This window comes from Dipodomys ordii, unplaced genomic scaffold, assembly GCF_000151885.1.
Source record: "Dipodomys ordii isolate 6190 unplaced genomic scaffold, Dord_2.0 Scaffold36, whole genome shotgun sequence".
NCBI classification, from domain to species: domain Eukaryota; kingdom Metazoa; phylum Chordata; class Mammalia; order Rodentia; family Heteromyidae; genus Dipodomys; species Dipodomys ordii.
In genome coordinates this window covers 14,784,357-14,805,621 of record NW_012267252.1, presented here as the reverse complement: position 1 = coordinate 14,805,621, position 21,265 = coordinate 14,784,357, and the positions used below count along the sequence as shown (strand labels likewise).

Sequence of the window (21,265 nt, the reverse complement as noted above, 5' to 3'; positions counted from 1 at the left end):
CTTGATGTCCTGTCACAGTGTAGAATGTAGCTGTATCCTTGTCTCGTCTCCCATTTCTCATGCTTGTTAACTGGGATGCACAAAGAGGACAAACCCTAAATTGCAGGATCTACCCATAGGGCCTTGCAAAGCGTCTTTATGGAGTGCCACAATTGCATGGAAGGTTAAGTTTTCTCCCAAAAGTTATTACTACTACTACTACTTTGCATTACTGGGGAACAAATCTAGCACGGAGCCATATCCTCAGTATCCTCAGCTCTCACTATTTTCAAATATTTATTTATTTACTTATTTTTGCTGGTACTGGGGCTTGAACTCAGGGCCAAGGGCATGCTACATTAGCTTTTCTGTAAAGGCTGCTGCTCTTCCACCTGAGCCATACCTCCACTTTTGGCTTTTTGCTGAATAATTGGAAGTAAGAGTCTCACAGAGTCTTTTGCCTGGGCTGACTTTGAACCTCAGTCCTCAGATCTCAGCCTCTTAACTAGCTAGGATTGCAGACCTGAGCCACCAGCATCAGGCCTCAACTTGTTTTTGAAGAGGGTGGGTGTAGAAGAGAGACTGAGTTGTTTGAACTGGGATTTGTTGTTATTTACGTTCACCTTCTAAGATATCACTCTGCTTGAGTGTCAGTTCATTATCATAGTGGCAGTCTAGTTATTTTCTCATCCTAAAGCTTCCCAAAGATTGAACCACAGTGCCACCTGCACATAAACAGATAGATAGCAGACTGATTGATATCCTGTTTGCCTCCAATGTGGAGGCATCAGAGAGATGGACATTACATTGGTTGGTTAGTCTGTCTGTAGTGCATAACTGACAAGTCTCCCCCTCAGCCCACAAAGATATCTTGCAATTTAGACTTGATGCTGCAAGCTTTGCTCTACCAGCCACATGCTTTGCTGTCACGGCATAAATAATAATAATTTACCTTCAGAAACTAGAAGAAAACAGGGCCTATCGGTAGCTTCACCCTTTGGGTGGGTTCAGTGAAGGGAAATTGATGGGCCATAATTGCTCACCATGTATATCATTGCAATCAGCTTGATAAATCACCCAATAGGTTAATGGAAGACCATGTAGTTGGAATCTGTATTCATCCTTTTTTCTTTTGCATTTTCAAACTTACCAGTAAAACAGGAAAAAAAAAGGAGTCAGGAACTTTGGTATTTCTGAGCTAGTGTTAACTATTTTAAGAAGTTCTATTGAACCTTCAAAGTCCTTGTATATTTGAGGGGTTTTTTTTTCACATAAAGAATGTCCTACAGATACAGCATTTGAGATTCTGGGGATACCTTCCTAAGTATTTGCAGTTAAAATAAATGGTAGCAAAATGAGCTGGGTCCCTGTATAAATTTATGACTAGTGTCTGTTTTTCTTCCTTTTCTTTTTTACTTTTTCACTTTAGCTTCCACACATTAGGACTTTGATGGACATCCCATTAGCATACCAGGCTAGCCCTGCGCATACAAGTGTCTCTGTGTCACCGTGCATACTGTCCCATTCATTCATCCACCCAGTAAATTGAGCCACTGGAATCTCTGGGGAGCTCAATTTCTAGACACTTACAATTTGGGGATTATTTTCCCCAAACTGATTATGTCTTCTTACCATTAGAGTGCCTCCAGACCTCGCATTTCTTCCTGTTTTAATCCTACTTTCAGGGAAGTACGAAATAAATGGCTCATGAATAAGTGACGTCTCTCTCTATGTTAAGATGTATTACAAAGGTTTCCATACCACTTGTCTGTAGTAATTCATGCATTTCTGTGATCTTTTCTTTCCATATACTCAATCTTTGTAATACAGAAGTTAGCCTTCGGGGTATTTTTGTTCAAGAGTCTTCCGTGTGATTAGCCCTTTGGTTTGTTCTGTTTTCCTCTTGCTGAACTGGTTCCTATAATCAGACGCCTTTGCCTTTTCCTTTCCACAGATCAAGGGATCAACATCTACCGAAAACCACCCATCTACAAACAGCATGGTAAAACTCGCTTTCCTCCTTGTAAGCTTTTAAATAGCAGAGTTAGCCGGACTCCTTCCTCTTTGCGACTTCTGTCTCCAACTTCTGTCTCAGTTTGAGAATCAAACTCGGGGAAGGGGATCACATAGTATATGTCTTTAGGGTCCAATAAGACACAAATATGGTAAAGTTGACTTTCCTGGATAGAGAATACTTAGCTCAACTAGAAACCTTCTAGCCTATTTCTGCATCCATCAAACTACCATGTACCATTCCATTTGTAAAAGAATGCAAAGGATCAGTCACACAACACCCCTCAGACATCCTAACAACTTCTATTTATTTATTGCCATTGAATAAACTCACTGGTCTTTACAGTACTTTGATGAGCTTTTGATTGGTTTGACTACATAAAACTAGTAAAAACAAGTTACCTAGAAAAATGATTATGAGACATACAAATGTCTACACAGTGCAGTAGCCAGGACACAAAGTAAGGCAGGTGGTGGCCTAGTTCTACCTTTGAACTTCAGTTTTCTCATTGTAAGGACTGGTGAGTTAGATCAGCTGTTTTCTGAAATTACTGCAACTTAATCACTTTAGTGGATTTATGTTTTCCTTTTCTGGGAATACAGATTTTCTTTCTTTTCTCTTTTGAGCTAACACCTTGAACTAAGGGCCTGGGCACTGTCCCTGAGCTTTTCTGTTCAAAGCTAGCTCTCTACCACTTGAGCTACAGCTCTACTTCCAGCTTTCTGGAAGTTAATTGGAGATAAAAGTCTTACAAACTTTCCTGCCTGGGCTGGCTTCAAACTGTGATCCTAGATCTCGGCCTTCTGAGTAGCTAGGATTACAGGCATGAGCCACCAGCAGTGAATATAGATGTTTTTTAACTCAAGAAATCTACATTACTTTCTGTACATCACAATCTCCTTCACCATTATTAAGTTATTGTGGATTTGTCTGCCATAAATATTAGTGAATAGGCCAAACCTGTCCTTCCTGTGGTTTTAGAAAATTTTACACAAATTATACCTGGCAATTTGAAGGCTACCTTTAGAACACAGTTGACAATTCAAGTTAAAAATACACATGGAAAAACTTGTAGGCCAAAATTCCTGGGAGAAAATAGGCATTGTAATGGATCTAGAGTTGTGATTTATTTTTGCTCATTATTTTTAAAGTTTTACATCACCTGCTTGCCTTTTAAGTTTGTTAACATTGTTTTTGTTTTTGCTTTTGTTTTTTTTATGGTTTAATGTCTTCCCACACACTCATTAACATGTGAATGTTTAACTACTGACTTCACCAATTCTACTGCGTAAGTACTGTTTGAAGTCATGCTCTTTTCTTTAAAAGTAAGCTCAGAAACCTTATCAATTAGGAGGGGCTTCTTCATATTAAAATTTGTAGGCCCTATCTCTCTAAACAAAAATGGAGGTTGGATGATGCTAGACTTTCTTTGGAGGGAGTTAATTATCTTTCTGTGATATTTAGTGGCTGAAGTCTCTACTTTTAGTCTGAGGTAATTAGGTAGCACAGCCCTTTCCAAAGCGTGCTCTCCAGAGTCACCCTTCCATGCCTTGCCCCATGCTGGTACCTGTGCACCAGTGCTTTTGGGAAATGCTAGATTAAAATTGTAGGCCAGAGCTTCAGTCTTTCCCATGCAAACATATTTTGGCATTTCTGGGAAGGGGTTCAATATCAGCATTTCCTAAGCTAAGCATTGCTTCTCAGGAGCTTAGAGACTCTAAGAAACGCTGTTCCATGACTCGCCAAGATTTTATCTGTTATTCCTGACTAACCTTGGTCCAGTGGCGTAAGCAAATTGAAACCCAGAAGGTTATTACAAGAATGGGGAGATTGGAGCTGCTGAAGATTCAGAAGGTTATTTCCAGATTTTAAAGTATATGATCCCAGGAGAAAAAAATATACTTAATGCTTAATAAGTATATTTGGAAATGTTGAATAATGTTTCAGGCCAATATGTACAATTATCTAGAATCAGGAACTGGCCATTTAGTTTGATTTGTTTTGCTCCAACTGTGATTATACTTGGTGCTCTAGGCCAGTGAGTCCTTCTTTAACCAAATCATAGCCTTTAAGAACTATAAACTAAGCTGGGTGCCGGTGGCTCATGCCTGTAATCCTAGCTACTCAGGAGACTGAGATCTGAGGACTGTGGTTCAAAGCCAGCCTGGGCAGGAAAGTCCATGAGACTCTAATCTCCAATAAACCACTAGAAAACCAGAAGTGGTGCTGTGGCTCAAGCGGTAGAGCGCTTGCCTTGAGCTGAAGAGCTCAGGGACAGCGCCCAAGTCAAGCCCCATGACCGACCAAAAACAAAAAAGAAAGAACTATAAACTGGCTTTGTGTGTGTGTGCACACACATGCGTGGATCCTCAGATCTCAGCCTCCTGAGTAGCTAGGATTACAGATATGAGTTGTTTTAAAGTTGGCTGACTTACTGGTGGGACAGACAAAGCAAGTAAGTGGACAGACCAAACAAAACCCACAGTCTTGAATTCCTGCCATTTGGAATGAAATCTGCTCATTTTCTCCTAAGGCACAAAGACTCATATGAAATATAAAAAGATTAAGATCAGTTAGACCAATTGTAGCTTCTGCTCCAAAGATACAGAATCAGCCATCATCCTTCTAAAAATGAATAACTATTAGCAATTGACATTATCATGCTTTTAACTGGAGTCTATGGGTATTTCTAATCATTCAGATTTCTAATTGTTCAGGTTTTCTAATTCTAAAAGGGTTCACATTTGGAGAATCATTCAGCCTGGAACTTTCTATGATGGTAGAATTGTTCCATACTGTGCTGTCTAACACAATGGCCCCAATTCTGTAGTAATGCACAGCACTTGAAATACATCTATGAAACAGAGGAACTGAAATTTAAGTTTATTGAATTGGTTTTGTTTTATTTAATTTTATTCATTTGGAAGTAAATAGAGGAACAGAGCTAGCATTAAGCAAATGAGGGTTTTCTGACACAGAACAGATAGAGAATCAAGTTTTGCTTCTGACCATCAAGACAGGAGTTCTCTGGCAATTGTTCCTGATGATGTACAGAACCTTCTAGAATTGAAACTTCTAGAGAATGAGAAAATTGTTTCTGTGGGGGTGGTACTACCACTACCTTACAGGCTGATAGCTAAGCAACCCTGGTTCCCACCTAGATACAGCTGCCTTGGCAGCCCAGAGCAAGTCTTCAGAAGACATCATCAAGTTTTCCAAGTTCCCAGCAGCCCAAGCGCCAGACCCCAACGAGATACCAAAGATTGAAACGGACCACTGGCCTGGTCCCCCCTCTCTGGCGGCCGTAGGTATGCTCCCCACACAGCTGGTTCCTGTTTTGCAAATCAAAATAATATGCTCAGAAACATGCTAGAAAACATGCCTATCAAAGATTCTTAAGAAACGCATGACCAAAGGGGGTAGAATAGAGAAAAGAATGAATGTAATCACAGTCTGTGTGCAAAAGTGCAAACAGTTTACAAAAACAGATCTCACAGAGCCTGGCTCCAATCAACCCACTAACGTCCAGGACTGTCCAAAATGAGGGTCCACATGGATGCTCAGTTATCACTAGAAAAGCAGCAACTCTGGAACACAGTTGTCTCTCCGCCTCTTGGTGAGAGCAATGTTCTATATAATCAGAGTCTAGTGGGCATCCTTGAAGCATGACTTCGTAAAGTTGTCTTAGAGGATATCTGCAATTTTTCCTAACCTTCACTTTTCTTGCAAACATCACCTTCTCTATTACTAAGAAGTGCTGTTGCTGAGGAGTAGGTGTTCTGAACTATTGTGTGAAGTCATGTGATGTTACATCTGTCATTTCCATAAATCCTGAGCTAATATGTCACGTTGGAGCTGTCTCATTCCTTGCTTTGTGCCTCTCCGTTGTGTCTGTGTCTCTACCGTTTTGTCAGTCGTGAAATCACTCTGTCTGAAGAGAGATATTAACAAGCCAGAAGCTAACTCTGAAAATTGAGTGAAGTCAGCCTTACTTACAAAAATGATGATCTTATCACGTTACTGTTGACAACTTAGAAGGCCTTCAATTTTCCAGATTTCCCTAATCTGCTTCATCAGACTATTTTTGTTTTCTTTTTATCAAATTATCCTTGGCATAAATTTACCAAGCAATGAAAGTGGATTTCAAAGCAATTAATATTTATAGAAACAGATGAAGGAAAATTTACTTAGCATGCTTTTCACAAGTATTCTGTAATTATGTTGATATGACTTATTTAATTCTTGCAAACTTGGGTCTATTAATTTTTACTAGTGTGATCTAAAATGAGAAAATTCACATTGGCATGTATGATTTTTTAAAACTTTTGAGAATCTACCAATCTGTGCCACAAGGCTTTTGAGATACCTCCCTTAGTTACTTTGCTTAGTGAGGACATTAAAGCATCTAAACATTCCAGTTGTTGAAACTTTCTAAATAGTTTAAAGTTGCTTTGAGTTTCAAAATAAGAAAGATGTCTGATTCATTTATTAAAATCATGAGAATCAAGACTGTTAGTTTATTTTGATTAGATTAGCAAACTTTCCTGTTCCCTCCCATACCCAGATTAACTCAACCAATTCTGGAAAAACAGGCATTATCTTAATCTTCCAACTATTCAGATTCCTTCTTCCCATTCTCAGTCTCTCTTTTTCCAAATAGTTTGAGAATTATACACAATGTACTATATTGCTCTAAAACAACACTTTAGCTATATAAACCTTGTTTTTATTTACATATTAGTATAAAACTTTTGGGATTATTTTCCAAAGTACGGAAAGAGAAAAATCAATTGTCTATCCTTTGATGGGTAGCTAATGAATTTATTAATTTCTAATGAATTTATAATTCATTTGTTTACTAATGAATTTACTAAGAGTAGAAAGGTGGGTGGTAGTATTTTGAAAAATCTAAGTATTTTAAAAAAGAAAAATGATGCAGGACACTTGTGGCTCACACTTATAGTCCTGGTACTCAAGAGGCTGAGATCTGAGGATCATAGTTCAAAGCCATTCCAGGTTGAAAAGTCTATGAGGCTCTTGATTTCTAATTAATCAGAAAAAGCCTGAAATGGAGGTATGGCTTAAGAGGTAGATCACCAGCCTTGAGCAAAAGAAAAAAGCAAATGAACTTAATATCTTGAGTTCCAGCCCCAGTACTGGCACCAAACAAACAACAACAGAGGGGGTGGGGTGGGGATGGGAGGAGGGAAAGAAGGTAGAAGAAATATGGGAAGGAAACAGGAAGGAGAAACAAAGAAAGGAAGAAAGGAGTCAGGGAGGGAGGAAAAGGAAAAATTATAAGATTTTAAAACTTGTCATAGGACAGTAACAAATCTTACCAGTTTATAGACATGTAGATAAATTTGAATTCATCTCCTTTTTAAAACCTGATCTCAGGGACATCCCATAATAGATGGAGAGGACCCTCCCATTTACTACTAACTGTGGTTAGTATAAGACTCAAGGCCCAGTGACCATAGCAACCCCAGGGCTGAGTTAGCAAACATGGATTTGGAGACCCAAGTTCATACTTTGGACTGGCTTATCAAAAGGCCCATTTTCCTTGAGAAGCCAGTCAGTGGTGCATTATTCCCCCTTACATTGATAATAGGCATTATCCCCCCTTATGTTACTTACTTAAACATGTTAAAGACCGCAGCTGATCTTGCCAGCCTAACACACTGAACCCAGATGGACTAGTCAAGATTCCCTTGCCAATGGGCTAATGTGAGAGATTGTCTTTGCTGTGGAAATTAGGAACTGACATGAGACGCAGATCTAGAGAAGAAGATGAAGAGGAACTTCTGAGACGCCGGCAGCTACAGGAAGAGCAGTTGATGAAGGTTTGTCCTGAAACTACTTTGCAAAAGTTTTCAGTCCAGTTCTTTAAGTTCATCGATCTATCTATCTATCTATCTATCTATCTATCTATCTATCTATCTATCTATCTATCTATCTATCTATCTATCTATCTATCTATCTATCTAATCACTGCTGTCTACACTTAATTAAGAGAAGCAAGGAAGGGGTGTGTCCAGCCCTCCAGAAGTTTGTAGTCCAGTAGGCAAAACACAGTTGGCATCTGGCAACTAGAATAGCAAGAGACAGACAGTGGCTTGGAGGAGATGCCATTGGAGCTAGAGGTCAGAGGGACCTGGGGTGGTTGGGACTTTGCCCCAAGGATGAGCTCAGGACTGTGTAGGGTAGATATGCAGGTTCGTGGGTTGAAAAGACACAAAAGGACCAGGCAGCACAGGGGTGGGCTAGACCATTCCTCCACACCAGCCTTCCCTAGGGACCGAGAACCTTGGTGTATGCCTGGACTTGGGAGAAAAAAAGAGTGTCCCATGAGACTCTCCCAGTAGGCCCCCAGCCAGAGCATACCACATCCCCGATAGTCACTCCCACACTCTCTCTAACCAATCAGGGACTGGCAAAAAGTGTCCCAAAGTCAGGAGGAATGTACCTAGCAGCCATTAGATGAGGGAAAAGTACAGCCCTCCTCTTGCATAAAATACATGTAGAAAAGATCTATAAAGAGTATTGTAAGCCAAAATGCAGTTGAGTAGTGGATGATGAGTTCTTCTTTCTCCGGATTTTCTAAAATATGCGCACTATGCATGTTCAATTTTTTTTTCTGTTTTTAAACAAATCAATGTAATTTCTTTTGGGGGCAGGAGGGGTACTAGGGCTTGAACTCAGGGACTGGGTACTGTCCCTTAACTTTTTTGCTCAATGCTAGCTCTCTATTATTGTAGTCACACCACTACTTTTTGCCTTTTTACTGGTCAATTAGAGATAAGAGTCTCACAGATTTTTCTACCCTGGCTAACTTTGAACTGCCATCTGCAGATTTCTGCTTTCTCTGTAGCTAGGCTTACAGGCAAGAGCCACTGGTGCTTGGCTTATAGTTCCTTCCTTCTCTTTCTCTTTCTTTCTCCTTCTCCTTCTCCCCCCATACCCCCCTCCCTCTTTTCAGTTGAACTCAGGGCCTGGGTGCTTTCCCTGAGTTCTTTTTTTGGTCAAGGCTAGCGTTGTACCACTTTGAGCCATAGCACCACTTCTGGCTTTCTGGTGGCTAATTAGAGATAAAAAGAGTCTCCTGGACTCTTATATCTGGGCTGGCTTTGGACCATGATCCTCAGATCTTAGCCTCCTGAGTGGCTAGGATTGCAGGCGTGAGTCACTGGCACTTGGCTGCAATTTCTTTCTTTCTTTTTTAAGGATGCTGTGTATACTCTGCTCTGGCCACATCAAAAGTTCCTCATACACTCACATTGCCTTCTGTCATCTCTCAGTGGCACTCAGAAGGAAGGAAGGAACACACCCTTGTGACAGGGAGCTGACATCCTGAAAAAGAGAATGGATGTAGACCCCAGGGCCTGTCTCCCCTCTTGAGATACCACGCCAGGCTCAGGGCTGAAACGATTTGGCAGATCTTGCTTTCATTTTTATTTTCCCCATGAATAGCTTAACTCAGGCCTGGGGCAGCTGATCCTGAAGGAAGAGATGGAGAAGGAGAGCCGGGAAAGGTCATCGATGTCTGCCAGTCGCTATGATTCTCCCATCCACTCAGGTGAGCACCGCCCCCTGCCTTCACAGACTTAGAGGCAGACTCCTGCCTGCGGCACGCTGGCCTGGATGGTTGTCTGGGTGTTCGCCTTAAACCACTTACAATGATTCACTAATCTCTAGAGCTTCTCTGATTCCCTGATTCAGGTCTCCATAAATATGCAACACTGCACCTCTGTAGATCTAGGCATGGAGACTTCAAAGGTTAAACACCACCCCGAAACATGCAGTAATTCTAAGCTACAGAAATGGTGGGATTCAAACCCACATAGGCTCCCTCTACAACCCAACAACCTGCCTGGCATTCCTGCCCTGCACAGACAAGGGTGAAGGATCTAGGCCTTCCAGGAGCCCAGCCGTGGCTGGCTGGCAGATCTTTGTGACGTCACAGGGTTGGCTCTTGGTCTGTTACAGCTGGGGCCTGGCGCTTGCTTTCATCCATCCCTGGGTTCAAATTCACCCACAGTTGTTTTGCCAGTTGAGTGGACTGGGCAGGATGCTTGGCTCCCCTTAGCTCCTGTTTCTTCTTTGGTAAAATGGAAATGATGGCTGAGTCATTGTGAGGACTGCATCGTGAATACAAAGAGATAAAGTGTGCTCAGCTCTTAGATGCCAGAACTGTGGAAAGCACAGCTACGCTGGAGCCCCAGCAGAGCTGGATGTTCCACTCTCCCGGCTCCTCCCTGGGTCACTACTGTTAGGATAACGTTCCTGTGGCCTTGGGTGTGATGGCATTTTGTGAATGCTGGTACCCAATGTGATTGGAAGCCTTCCACTGCTGATTGCATTGATGATTGGACTTCTGGCTCCCTAATGTGTGTGTGTGTGTGTGTGTGTGTGTGTGTGTGTGTGTGTGTGTGTGTATGTTCAGACCTAGGGTTTGAACTTGGGATCTAGACACTGGCCCTGAAATTTTTGGCTCAAGGTTAGCACTCTACTACTTGAGCTACACCTCCACTTCTGGCTCTTGGGTAGATAATTGGAGATAAGTCTTCCAGACTTTCTTGCCTGGGCTGGCTTCAAACTGTGATCTTCAGATGTCAGCCTCTTGACCATCTAGGATTACAGGAGTGAGCCACTGGCGCCCAGCTACATATTGCTTTTTTTTTTTTTTTTTTTGCCTTTTTCTTACCAGCTCCGCATGCTCCATCATCTAAAACCTCGTCTCTCCCTGGTTATGGAAAAAATGGGCTTCACAGGGTAAGACATCTCTTTAATTGGTTGCTTCTATACTTATCCCTTCTGCTCCTGATTGGAGTTGTGATGTATTGTCTGAATCATCTGACTCTTTGATCTCCATTTGAGGATGTAATGAAAACTCTAGTCATTGCTCTGATTACCTGGTAAATCACTTTGAGATACAAGCAAAGTAAATATTTCTGTTGAAGAAGAAATTGACTTTCAATAAGTGAATGGCCCGTGTAAGCTTAAGAGGAAATTACACTAATCAGTGGGGTGGCAATGAAGCTGAAGGTATTACCTGAGCCATTAACTCTTAAAAAAAAAAAAAAAGAAAGAAAGAAAAGAAAGCTTGTTGCAGCCGTCTTCCCCTCAAGCATAGTAGTATGTAACTATGCTGTGAAATGTCTTTTTTAATCTGTCAACAAGAGATAATTGCTCACCAAGGCACGCGGGGGTGGGGGGGCAGCCTATGTCATGGTGATAGAAGATTAAATAGGAAAGAATAAGAATGAGGTCCAGGAGACTGGTTTGGAAAGGGTTCTGAGGATTTTATGTCTCTCTTCCTCCTTTCCACCTGACTCCCAAAGGGTCACTGTGGCGATCTCATGATGTGTTTTCCCCTTTCAGCCAGTTTCCACGGACTTTGCTCAGTACAACAGCTACGGGGATGTCAGCGGGGGAGTACGAGGTGAGGCTCCGGAGAGGCCGGGATCACAAGCGTGCTGCCGGTGTCCAGCCGGTGTCCAGCACGCGGTGTGGCACCTGTAGTCTTACCACAGCTACTTCCTGTGCTAACAGTCATCACTGAAATCTCCGAGGATCTCTAGTGAAATAAAGCCAGGAGACCTGAGTTTGGCGAGCATGTCTTTATCACTTTTGCTGTACACTGAACACTCTTATTAGATAGCTGGAGGTACAGCCATAAGCGAGACATGGCCCCTGTTCTCAAAATGCATCTGACACTGAGGGAGAGGGGAAAAACGTTTAATCCAGTATTTAAAGCGGGAGTGGAGTCGGGTATGGCAGTACACATCTGTAATCCCAGATATTTGGGAAGCTGAGGCAGGAAGATCTCAAGTTTAGGCCAGCCTAGACTATATAGGACATCCTGTAAACAATAAGAGGTAGGAGGGGAAATAGAGAGCAATAGAGTGTGATTCTGATGAAAAGATATATATGTATTAAATACCATGGTGAAAACCCTCAATTCAATTAATTAATGTACACTAAAAAAACAAAATGATGAGAAAACATCTCCTGTTGGCAGGGCAAGTAGGTAGGTATTGTGGGCAGGAGGGGACTGAAGGTAAAGTGATCCAAGTACTCTATATTTGCATCTGTGAAAATCGAACAAGGAGACTTATTGAAATTGTTTTGAGAAGCAGGGAGGGAATAAGAGAGAGAGGGAAAGAGGGATGAGGCTGCTGGGGTACATTGGACACGTGTATCCAGATATTACCATAAAATCCTCTTAATGCCAGTAATGTATACTAAAACAAATCTTAATTTAACAAAAAGCTAGAGCTGGCATTTCTTGGCTTCAGGATTTGAGAGTAGAGAGAAGGCAAGGTTGCCCAGGACTGTTTGGAGAACTGTAGTAGAACATAGTCTCTGTGGTTCCATGTTTTCTTATAGTCTCTCCCTTACCATAGTTTCCTCTCCTTTTCTTTCCAGACTACCAGGTATGGACCCTTTGGCTTTCTTGACTTGGCTACATCAGCAAGCAGAACTACTGTTTTCTAGTCCAGCTGCCTGCTCCAGAGAAAAGATAGCTGCTAAGTATAAGCCCTCTCTGTGGTGATCTAAGCACGCTCTGTGGTTATCTAACCACTATTCTCTAGGGTGAAGAGCAACAGGCCCAGCAATTGAGTCACGCCTTGGGGACACAGCCTGAGCCAGGCCTTGTATGAGAGGAGAGGAATGTCTTGCTTTAGGTTATGAGCACCCTCCTTAGGACGACAGTGAACCAACATCTGTGGTCTGCTCATGTGCAGTGTCTTCCTTTGAATTTTAACCTCTCAGTAGTCTAGTCCTTTCTTCTCTTGCCTCTTGTCAAATGAAAGAAACTCAGGCCTTGGCTAATGGGAAAGAACATTCTGTTCCCATGTCATTCATTTATTCCTTTATAGCTTTTTTCCCCCAGTGCTGGGTATTAAACCCAGTGTCTTGTGTCTGCTAAGCATTGTAACACTGAGTTACATCCTCAGTCCTCAAGCTAAAAAAATCTTGTAAAACCTTGATGGAGAATGAGAAAAGATATAAAATACAAAGAAATATAAGACTTAAAGTAAGAACATAGCAGTAACAGACTTGACCTTTTTTTCTTTTTTTTGCATATACTCAGCCTAAATTCAGTAATTAGTCTATATTTATTAAGTTGGATCTTTCCCTAACCTGATTGCAAAGAGCAGTTTTCCTGCTCTTTTTCACTGAAGATCTCATGTTGAAAAAGATACGGTAATGAACAAGGCCCATCTGCACAACAGCAGGTTTGAGGCCCAGCAGGGCAGGCTGGGCACCCACGATCCTCTCTCGTGTTCCCCATCTGTGCTCATCCTGGAACTGGAATTTCTGTTACAGACCCTTCCAGATGGACACATGCCAGCAATGAGGATGGACCGAGGAGTGTCCATGCCCAACATGTTGGAACCAAAGGCAAGTACAGCCATTCCCTTCCTTCTCCCACACAGATGGTGGGGCCCTTCAAAGGGCTGGATGCTTCTCTTCCTCAGAGTGTAGGGCCCATTTTGTTCTAGGCTGGTGCTTCCAGGAATGGTATGTCAGATCGCACTTCTCCTCCCATGCCACTGTTTTGGTCACATTAGGCGTGCAGGTTTAAGTCCTTACTGCCATGGTACTTTGTTCACCTGAGGTAGCTCTTTCTCTCTGTCTGCGCATGTCCACTGTCCTGCCATAGACATGCCAAGGCATATCCAGTACCAACAGAACAGCTGGAGTCTGCTCTAGATAGGGTGACCCATATGTTCCAGTTTGCCAGCAAGGACTTTCTTAGTCTTGTATCCCGTGAACTTCCTTAATCCTGAGCAAAGCTGGATGACACCGCACTCTTGCTCTAGAATATCCTAAACCTCCTTCTATGCTCAAGGAGTTAATATCTCTGGGGACCGTAGCCAGAGCTTATTTCAGTGTGCCAGCTTTCAGAGTATTCTTCTGGGTCAGTTTGGCTGCATGAATCCATCCAGATTGAGAGATGAGCCTGATGAACCCCGCACCAGGCATCCTGCCACATCACAGCAGCATGGGAGAGATAACGTGCATTCCGGCAGGTTCAGCTCTCTTCGCACATTAACCTTTACCCCCATTCATAACATTAATATTCCTGTATTCAGCAAAGCATTCCTAGACATTAGTACCTCTCCTGGTCTTGAGGATCCCTCCTTCTACTCTCATGATCTTGTGATAATAAGTTGGAAGCTCTATCTTAGAAGCACTCGATGCTAGTATAGATGATGATTCTTAATAAAATGGATACCTGTGTTCCTTCTCAGATATTTCCATATGAAATGCTCATGGTGACCAACAGAGGGCGCAACAAAATCCTGAGGGACGTGGACAGAACCCGGCTGGAGGTAAAGCAAAGCAAAGCAAAGCAAAACAAAACAAGAATCCACACTCAGTTGCAGATCGATCCCTTTACATTCCCTCCAACTTTCTCCCAAGAAAGATCTCTTTTCTCTAATGAAACAAAAAAATAAGAAAGATGTAGATTTATCACATTGTAGATAAAACGAAGAGGTGGCGAGAATCTCAGAGGATCTCTATAATGAGCTAAAGCCACGAGACAGAAGCAAGTGTGGAAGTGTTCGTTTATTGCTCCTGCTGGGTGATAAACATTCTAGGAGTACCTGCGTTCAGCAGCAAGCCAGACAGGGCTCTTGTCTGCAAAGGGTGTCAGGCAAGATGAGAAAGCAGAAGGGAGTTTTAACTGTCTAAGCGTGGGCATTTCCTGGCTTCCGGGAAGCCAGTGGTACAGGACATATACTTAGATTTATGGTTAAATTTATACTTAAATCAGCATTAGGAATACCCCATATTTAGAAGAACTACCCCAGAGGCACAGTATCGCTTTTCATCATTTTCTTGGGAAGTTGGATGCTGCCTTAATTAGGGCTGGAGATACAGAAAGGGAGTCATGTCCCTCCTCACATTGTCTAGATCCTTATCAGGCCCGAGTCTGGGTTCAGTCCACAGAGAAGCAGGGGGAGAAGGGAGTCACGAGAAGATGGTTTATTCTGGCTAAGGTTCTCTCCTTGGCTGCTTCCGCATTCCCGTGGAAGGGTTATCTGGGTGCATGAACCCAAGGCCTCCTTAGACATGGAAGACTGATCTTTCTATTTTTCCATCTGAATGATTTTAATTACGATTTCTGGCTAGCAGTCTCAGGATGCATGGATACTATTCCCTGACAAAAGGGAGGGCCTTTATATAGAACACCAGGCTGGCTTAGAGAAAAGTGGCCCCCTGTCCTAGGGGGATTTGCCTAGAAGCTGTGACAGATGAGGGTTCCCCAGGTAGGCCAGGCACCCAGGCTTCCTGTTGGGTCAAGCTCCCTAGGGACCACTTTGGTAAGCTCAGAGTTCTCATTGGCTTTCTATTGCTACTGTCCATTTTCTCTTCAGGGACTGGAAATAGAGTGACCACCATCATTGTGAATCATCTTCCTAGTCCCCATTCCTTTTTTTTTTCTTTTAAATTATTTTGTCGGCTGTGGGGCCTGAACTCTGGACCTGGGCGCTGTTCCTCAGCTCTTCAGCTCAAGGCTAGCCCTCTACCACTTGAGCCACAGTGCCACTTCCGGCTTTTTCTGCTTATGTGGTGCTGAGGAAATGAACCCAGGGCCTCATGCATGTAAGGCAAGCACTCTACCACTGAGCCACCTTCCCCCGCCTCCCCATTCCTATTCAACCTATTACACTGGGTTGTAACAGAATCATTAATTCTGTCTTAACTCTTTGACTTGATTGGGGTGGGAGTCTCACCTGGCCATGCTTGGTCACAAGCATGAGTGGTTACCTGTCTCTGGTCATTCTCTGTTCTTCATAATAATGATGGTGTTCCTTAGTGTCTGCAAAGATCGACTCCAGTCCTCCCCACAGTTACTAAGATAAAATAGGGTTGTGTTTGCCTATGACCTTGGCAAGCCTAATGAGCACCTTAAATCATCTCTAAATGAACTGTGATACTAACAACGTAGTGTAAAACCTTATAAATAGTTGTTACATTGTTGGGGAGGGGAATGACAAGAAAAATAGTTGATGCATGTTCAGTATAGGTGCAGTTACTTTTGGAATTTTTTCTCCCTTCCTTCCTTCCTTCCTTCCTTCCTTCCTTCCTTCCTTCCTTCCTTCCTTCCTTCCTTCCTTCCTTCCTTTTTCTTTCCTTCCTTCATTAACTTTCCTACTCAGGTGGTTTTGAATGATGATCTCAGCCTCCTGAATAGCTAGGATTACAGGTGTGAGGGGTGTCCAGCGTTTTATCCCTTGTTTTTTTTCCTTATTTTGTTTGTTTGCTTATTTTTTATCTTCAGTTGTTTGAGTCTGAGGAGAACTGGTGGACACAAACTGGAGAGCCATTCTAAAGGTCTCATGTGCAGACATCTTGACTGACCACTGCTCTATTCTCTCTTTCCAGCGCCACTTAGCCCCAGAAGTGTTTCGGGACATCTTTGGAATGTCCATTCAAGAGTTTGACAAGTTACCTCTTTGGAGACGCAACGACATGAAGAAAAAAGCGAAACTCTTCTAAGTCCCACACATAAGCAGCAACTAGAAAGGGACTGGCAGTGGCGACGATGCCGGTGATGATGTATCAAGGTCCAAACTTTGATTGGAGAATTTACAATGCACCATCCCTCAGCAACACACCAAGGGAAAGTCTGGCCACTCGGTACCCTGAGCCAAATATTGGGCCAACCAACAGTAACACTTGCCAAGCAGCAATGGGTAGAAATTTCTATGTTCCCAAACACAGCAGTAATGTTCACAGGTGACCTTTCTATATGACATATTGACCACACAGGACTGGCCTGCCTGCCTTCCTCCCTCCCTTCTTCCCTCCTTCCTTCCCTCCCTCCCTCTCTTCCTCTTTTTTCTCTCTTTTTCTTTCCCTTTAACTTTTCCTTTAATTGTGTCTACCATAGTGCTGACTGTATCAATAAGAGCCAGCAAGTGCCCTTAGGATAGAGTGTGTGCTGATTCCAAAGTACAAACATATTTATTCTCTAGCACTGTGGCTAAGGGGGAGGGGCAGTCAGAGGGCTGCTCCCACATGGTAGCAGTAACTTAGCACACACCTTTCCTTGTCCACTTTGTGCTCCTCTGCCTGGGCTCTGGCAGGGATGGAAGTCAGTCATGGAACCAGGCAGCTCTGGTTGAACCTCTGAACGACTTTTTTTTCCCCATAGGCTCTTTATTGTGGGACCTGGTTGGCAAATTGCTAGGATCTTTTTTTAAGAGAAAGGTAAGGAAAAGAAAGGAAGGCAGCCCTCCTGGACTTGTTTTGTGATTCAGATAGTGTGCTGAATGCTTTCTCTACGCCAAGGACAGGAGTTGGCTTAGGCATTACCTTTGCAAAGAAAGGAAAGATAAAAATGGTTTCCAGATTGGCCCGGCTGCATGTTGCTAGGTAATTTCTGTCCATAGCCCATAATATTCTTAAGGAAACAAATATCCCATGTCTTGTTACCCATACAAGTTCATCCTTTCTGACAGTGTCCTGTGCTGTCTGTGTGGCATCCTATGAATCAGGTCATACCCAGGCTGCGTTTATTTTAAAGTCTTTGGTAATAGGCTAAGAAAAGGCATGCTTTTCTCTGAAATCTCTTCAACTTTAATAGATGGCTTCAAATAGATTTAAGTTGGCCTTTACAGCTCTCCTTGCCTAGTATTGTTCACTCTGATGTGTGTGTGGGTGTCTGTGTGTTTGTGTCTGTGTGTCTGTCTGTCTCACCCACCCAGGGCAGTTTTGTGAGTCTGCATGTGCTTTTTAGGTTTTGGATGTTGGTCACACTGTGCTGCAGCTTCTTAGGGACATTTTGCACCAGTGCATGTGACTCAGCACTCACGAATGAAAGCCAGCCTGTGTCCCCAGCACCGCCTCCTTCGTGAGAGGATGTTGGTGCCTGGAGACCTCACATTCCACGTGCTGAGGTAACTAATGCTGAAGAAGACAGAGGGGGCCTGAGGCCTCTCTCCAGAGAGGCCTCTTCATCCAGATCAGAGTCTAGCGATTTCCACTAGAATGTGTGGCTGAGGCCGTGTTACAATATGGCATCATACGTGGGCTGAGGAGTCTCTCCAGCTCCACACACGGAAGGTTAGGGCACATTTGTTCTTGCACTTTGGGGCTCCGGTTGCAGATTTACACTCTTAAGTGCAAATACCACTGAGCACAATGTCTCAGAAATTCTGTTGCTCTAAAGATGGAGATTACTAGGTATCCACCTGACATTGGGGGCAAATGCAAGCAGTGTGGGGCTTGAGCCCAAGTGGCAGGCCCGCGGCCTGCTTGTGTCTGTATGATGTAGTGAATTCTAGGATGTAGTGAATATTCTAACTGCTTTCTGGGGTTCTCTTATGCTCTACGAGGAAATCTAAGCTTGAGTACTACTTTCACAAATCCATGAGTATATGTTGCACCTACTAATTTTTCTAGCAAAGAGCTCCGATGGGGTGGCCTGAGCAGATGAGAGACCAGTAACTCTGGTCTGCAGGCAGACTGAAGCCCGCAGGGAGCCCTCTCAGGTCTCAATTGCTTGTGCACTTCAGGCTATGTTCCCGGTACCCTGTCCAGTACTGACGGTCTCAGGTCAAACCCTGAGTTGTCTTAGTTTTTGCCTTTTCCTGGCAGATAGAGGGATGGAGGCTATGGCACATGGTTCCTGACGTGTGTTCCTACTACTGTCAGCAACAGTGGTGGACAAGCAGCTGCCAGTATGTTTTCATGGTGGAGATAATAAAGAGCCTGCCATGTGTTCCATTTGGTAATGAGTTATCACCCATAAACATGCAGATGAAATGCCAGAGTAGGAAAAAACCAAGGGATTCCAGAAACAAGGGCACAGGCAGGTAGTTTGGCTATTCTTCTTGTTGGTCTCCAGGAGAAGGACCTGGCTGCCATGGGGATAGGACAGCGAGACTCTAGAGGATCATTTTAAAATCGGCTCCTAATTCTCCCCACGATGAAAATCCCTGCTCTTCTTTGTATCTTTTGAACTCAATTCTGACTCCAACTAGAAAAGCAAAACCTTCCCGTATCAACTGTACTGATTCATTTAGATTGCCTTGTGCAAAACTGCATTGCTAGAAAACATCAGCAGCCTTTCTCTGCTGTGGGGAGGGACCTCTGCAGATCACTGTGGGGGTGGGGGGGGACACCTGTGCCCCACTGACCTGGAAGAATGGGTTGGGGACAAGCTGGTTCTAATTGCCAAATCTAAACGAACGGGCCTATCTGTCAAGCTGGGCTCCCCATGCTTGAGCTTGAAAAGTTCTGACCACAGCCCAGGAGAGGTGTTTTCTACTCCTCCCTCCCCCCGTGCTATATGTCAAAGGAAACTACAGTTGTTACAGTTAAATCAGCTTGTCCATTCTAGTGATAGAATTATACCTATAGCAGGCTTGGTGCATATATTAAGGGCTATATTTCCTAGCATTTGACTGACCTGTGGCTCGAATCACATACTGACTGCATGAAGAGGTTACTATAACCCTATGAGAGTCAGTGCTTCCTTTTAAAATTTCTTCAAGACAGTCCAAACCATCACCTAGTCTTCCTGTGCAGTTTACTAGGGGGTATAAAGAGCATTTGGAAACCTGGACAACTAGCTATGTATCTCCTTTGTGGTTTGGGGTTCATTGAAAAAAAAATTTTAATATGACTCCTTCAATAACTAAATATAAACTGCCTGTTCTCTGAAACTTCAAAGAGGAAAAAAAAAACAAGTTAATGGGTAATAACGGTGCAGAAAACTGGGGTGGGGGGAGGTATTCTATCTGTCCTGTCCTCTGTTCCTCCCTAACCCTGATTCTGTTGGCTCCAAACTGAGTCTCTTCGGAAGCAAAAGCCAGAGCTGTTTTTGACTCGAATGCAGATCCTCTCCATCCCTATCTGGTGTCAATTACCTCTAACTTGCAGAAGTTCCGCTGGAAATGTTTCTAGAATCTCACCTAACTTCTTTACACATTGAAGCAAACATCTTTTTCTAAGAATTGCTTCCCAGATTATATATATATATATACATATATTTATGTGTATATATATATACATATATATATGCTTTTGCAAGCTTCAAAGAATTCAAAATTAACCACTTTTGACTAGATCAGTCTTTCTAAAAATTATTTTGAGCAAACAGGGTGGCGGTCTGGCGTGCGTTGTAGGGGCAAGCATGCCTCTAGGCACCCAGAACCCCGTTACTCACTATCTCAAGAGTCACAGAAGGGAAATAGCCCTCTGCGTCCTCTGAAACAAGCTCAGATTTATACAACACTTTGTATTTCTGGTAACTAATCTGTACTTCCTATGCTAGACTTGATTTTATTTGATTTTAAGAATTTGTTTTCTTTGGATGAACTAAGTGTATGTATGCCTCCAATTCATTCTGTAGTGTGCCCTTTTGAAGAACTTTCTATCCAGGAAAATAAAAATAAATAAATAAAAGATTATTTAGGGCTTGAAATGTGCAATACCATCCTTCCATGCTAAGCTTTAAGGGAACTGCTCACGTATTCCTTGATGGGAGAAAGAGAAGCCTTTACTTTGATGATCTTTAAAAAAAATACAAAAACAACAACAACAAAAGCATCACCATCTTCCCATTTCCTGCTCAGGAAGGGAGACTTTTGACAACTATTCTTTGCATATGGATTGTTCTATTTCCATTTGAGCAGAGTTTAACTTAAGGCAAACTCAGTTGGGGGCAGTGATGAATTCAGGTGGACCCTTTCTGAGCGGTGACTGTGTCTACAATAAAACTAAACAAATCCAGTACTTTCTAAAGCTTAGTGGGATTGAAATGGTGGTTATTAGCATTCAAACTGTCACTCCCAAGAGGGAAGTTCCCATGAGTAACACTCAGAGCCTATGGACTGCAAAGAGAGGGTAACAACTCCATCCATCATCAGAAAGGCTATGAACCACTTCCAGATCACACTCACTCTGTTTCTTTACTTATGGGAGTTGACACAATTGTCCACAAAATTGATGTTCTTGGGGGATTTTTGTGTACACATTTCTCCAGTAATAAATGGGAACGGTTTCCATGAGTTGTTGATGAGTCTGTCTTGAAGCTTTTGGGGGTTCTTTCCCTTTAAGTTGGGCTTGTAGAATTGTTTTCAACAATTTCCTGCCTTCTCTCCCCTTTCAGAAACACAAACGCAAATGTTTCGAAGGGCATGTGAAAAGCCATGTCATGTTCCCCCCATGGAATCGAGTGGGTATGCCCGTGCCTGAGTACCCCGCGCTGGTGTGCACGGCACGGGTGGCCTGCTGGTCTCC

At 42.9% G+C, this 21,265-nt stretch overlaps 1 protein-coding gene across 5 annotated transcripts in view; it reads left to right on the top strand.

Annotated features, from left to right (window-relative positions):
- Ablim1 (actin binding LIM protein 1) overlaps positions 1–21,033 on the top strand; it is a 255,586-nt gene extending 234,553 nt beyond the window's left edge. For 3 of the 5 annotated variants that reach the window (XM_013017713.1, XM_013017714.1, XM_013017712.1), the window contains 10 exons: positions 1,934–1,981; positions 5,161–5,301; positions 7,751–7,836; positions 9,464–9,569; positions 10,701–10,765; positions 11,375–11,435; positions 12,422–12,429; positions 13,328–13,402; positions 14,257–14,337; positions 16,400–21,033. In XM_013017713.1, coding sequence (XP_012873167.1) covers positions 1,934–1,981; positions 5,161–5,301; positions 7,751–7,836; positions 9,464–9,569; positions 10,701–10,765; positions 11,375–11,435; positions 12,422–12,429; positions 13,328–13,402; positions 14,257–14,337; positions 16,400–16,513 — 785 coding nt within the window. In that variant the 3' untranslated portion in view covers positions 16,514–21,033. The remainder of the gene's footprint in view (positions 1–1,933; positions 1,982–5,160; positions 5,302–7,750; positions 7,837–9,463; positions 9,570–10,700; positions 10,766–11,374; positions 11,436–12,421; positions 12,430–13,327; positions 13,403–14,256; positions 14,338–16,399) is intronic. The other 2 variants (XM_013017716.1, XM_013017715.1) reach the window with 1 other exon arrangement.
- Positions 21,034–21,265: the final 232 nt, after the last annotated feature.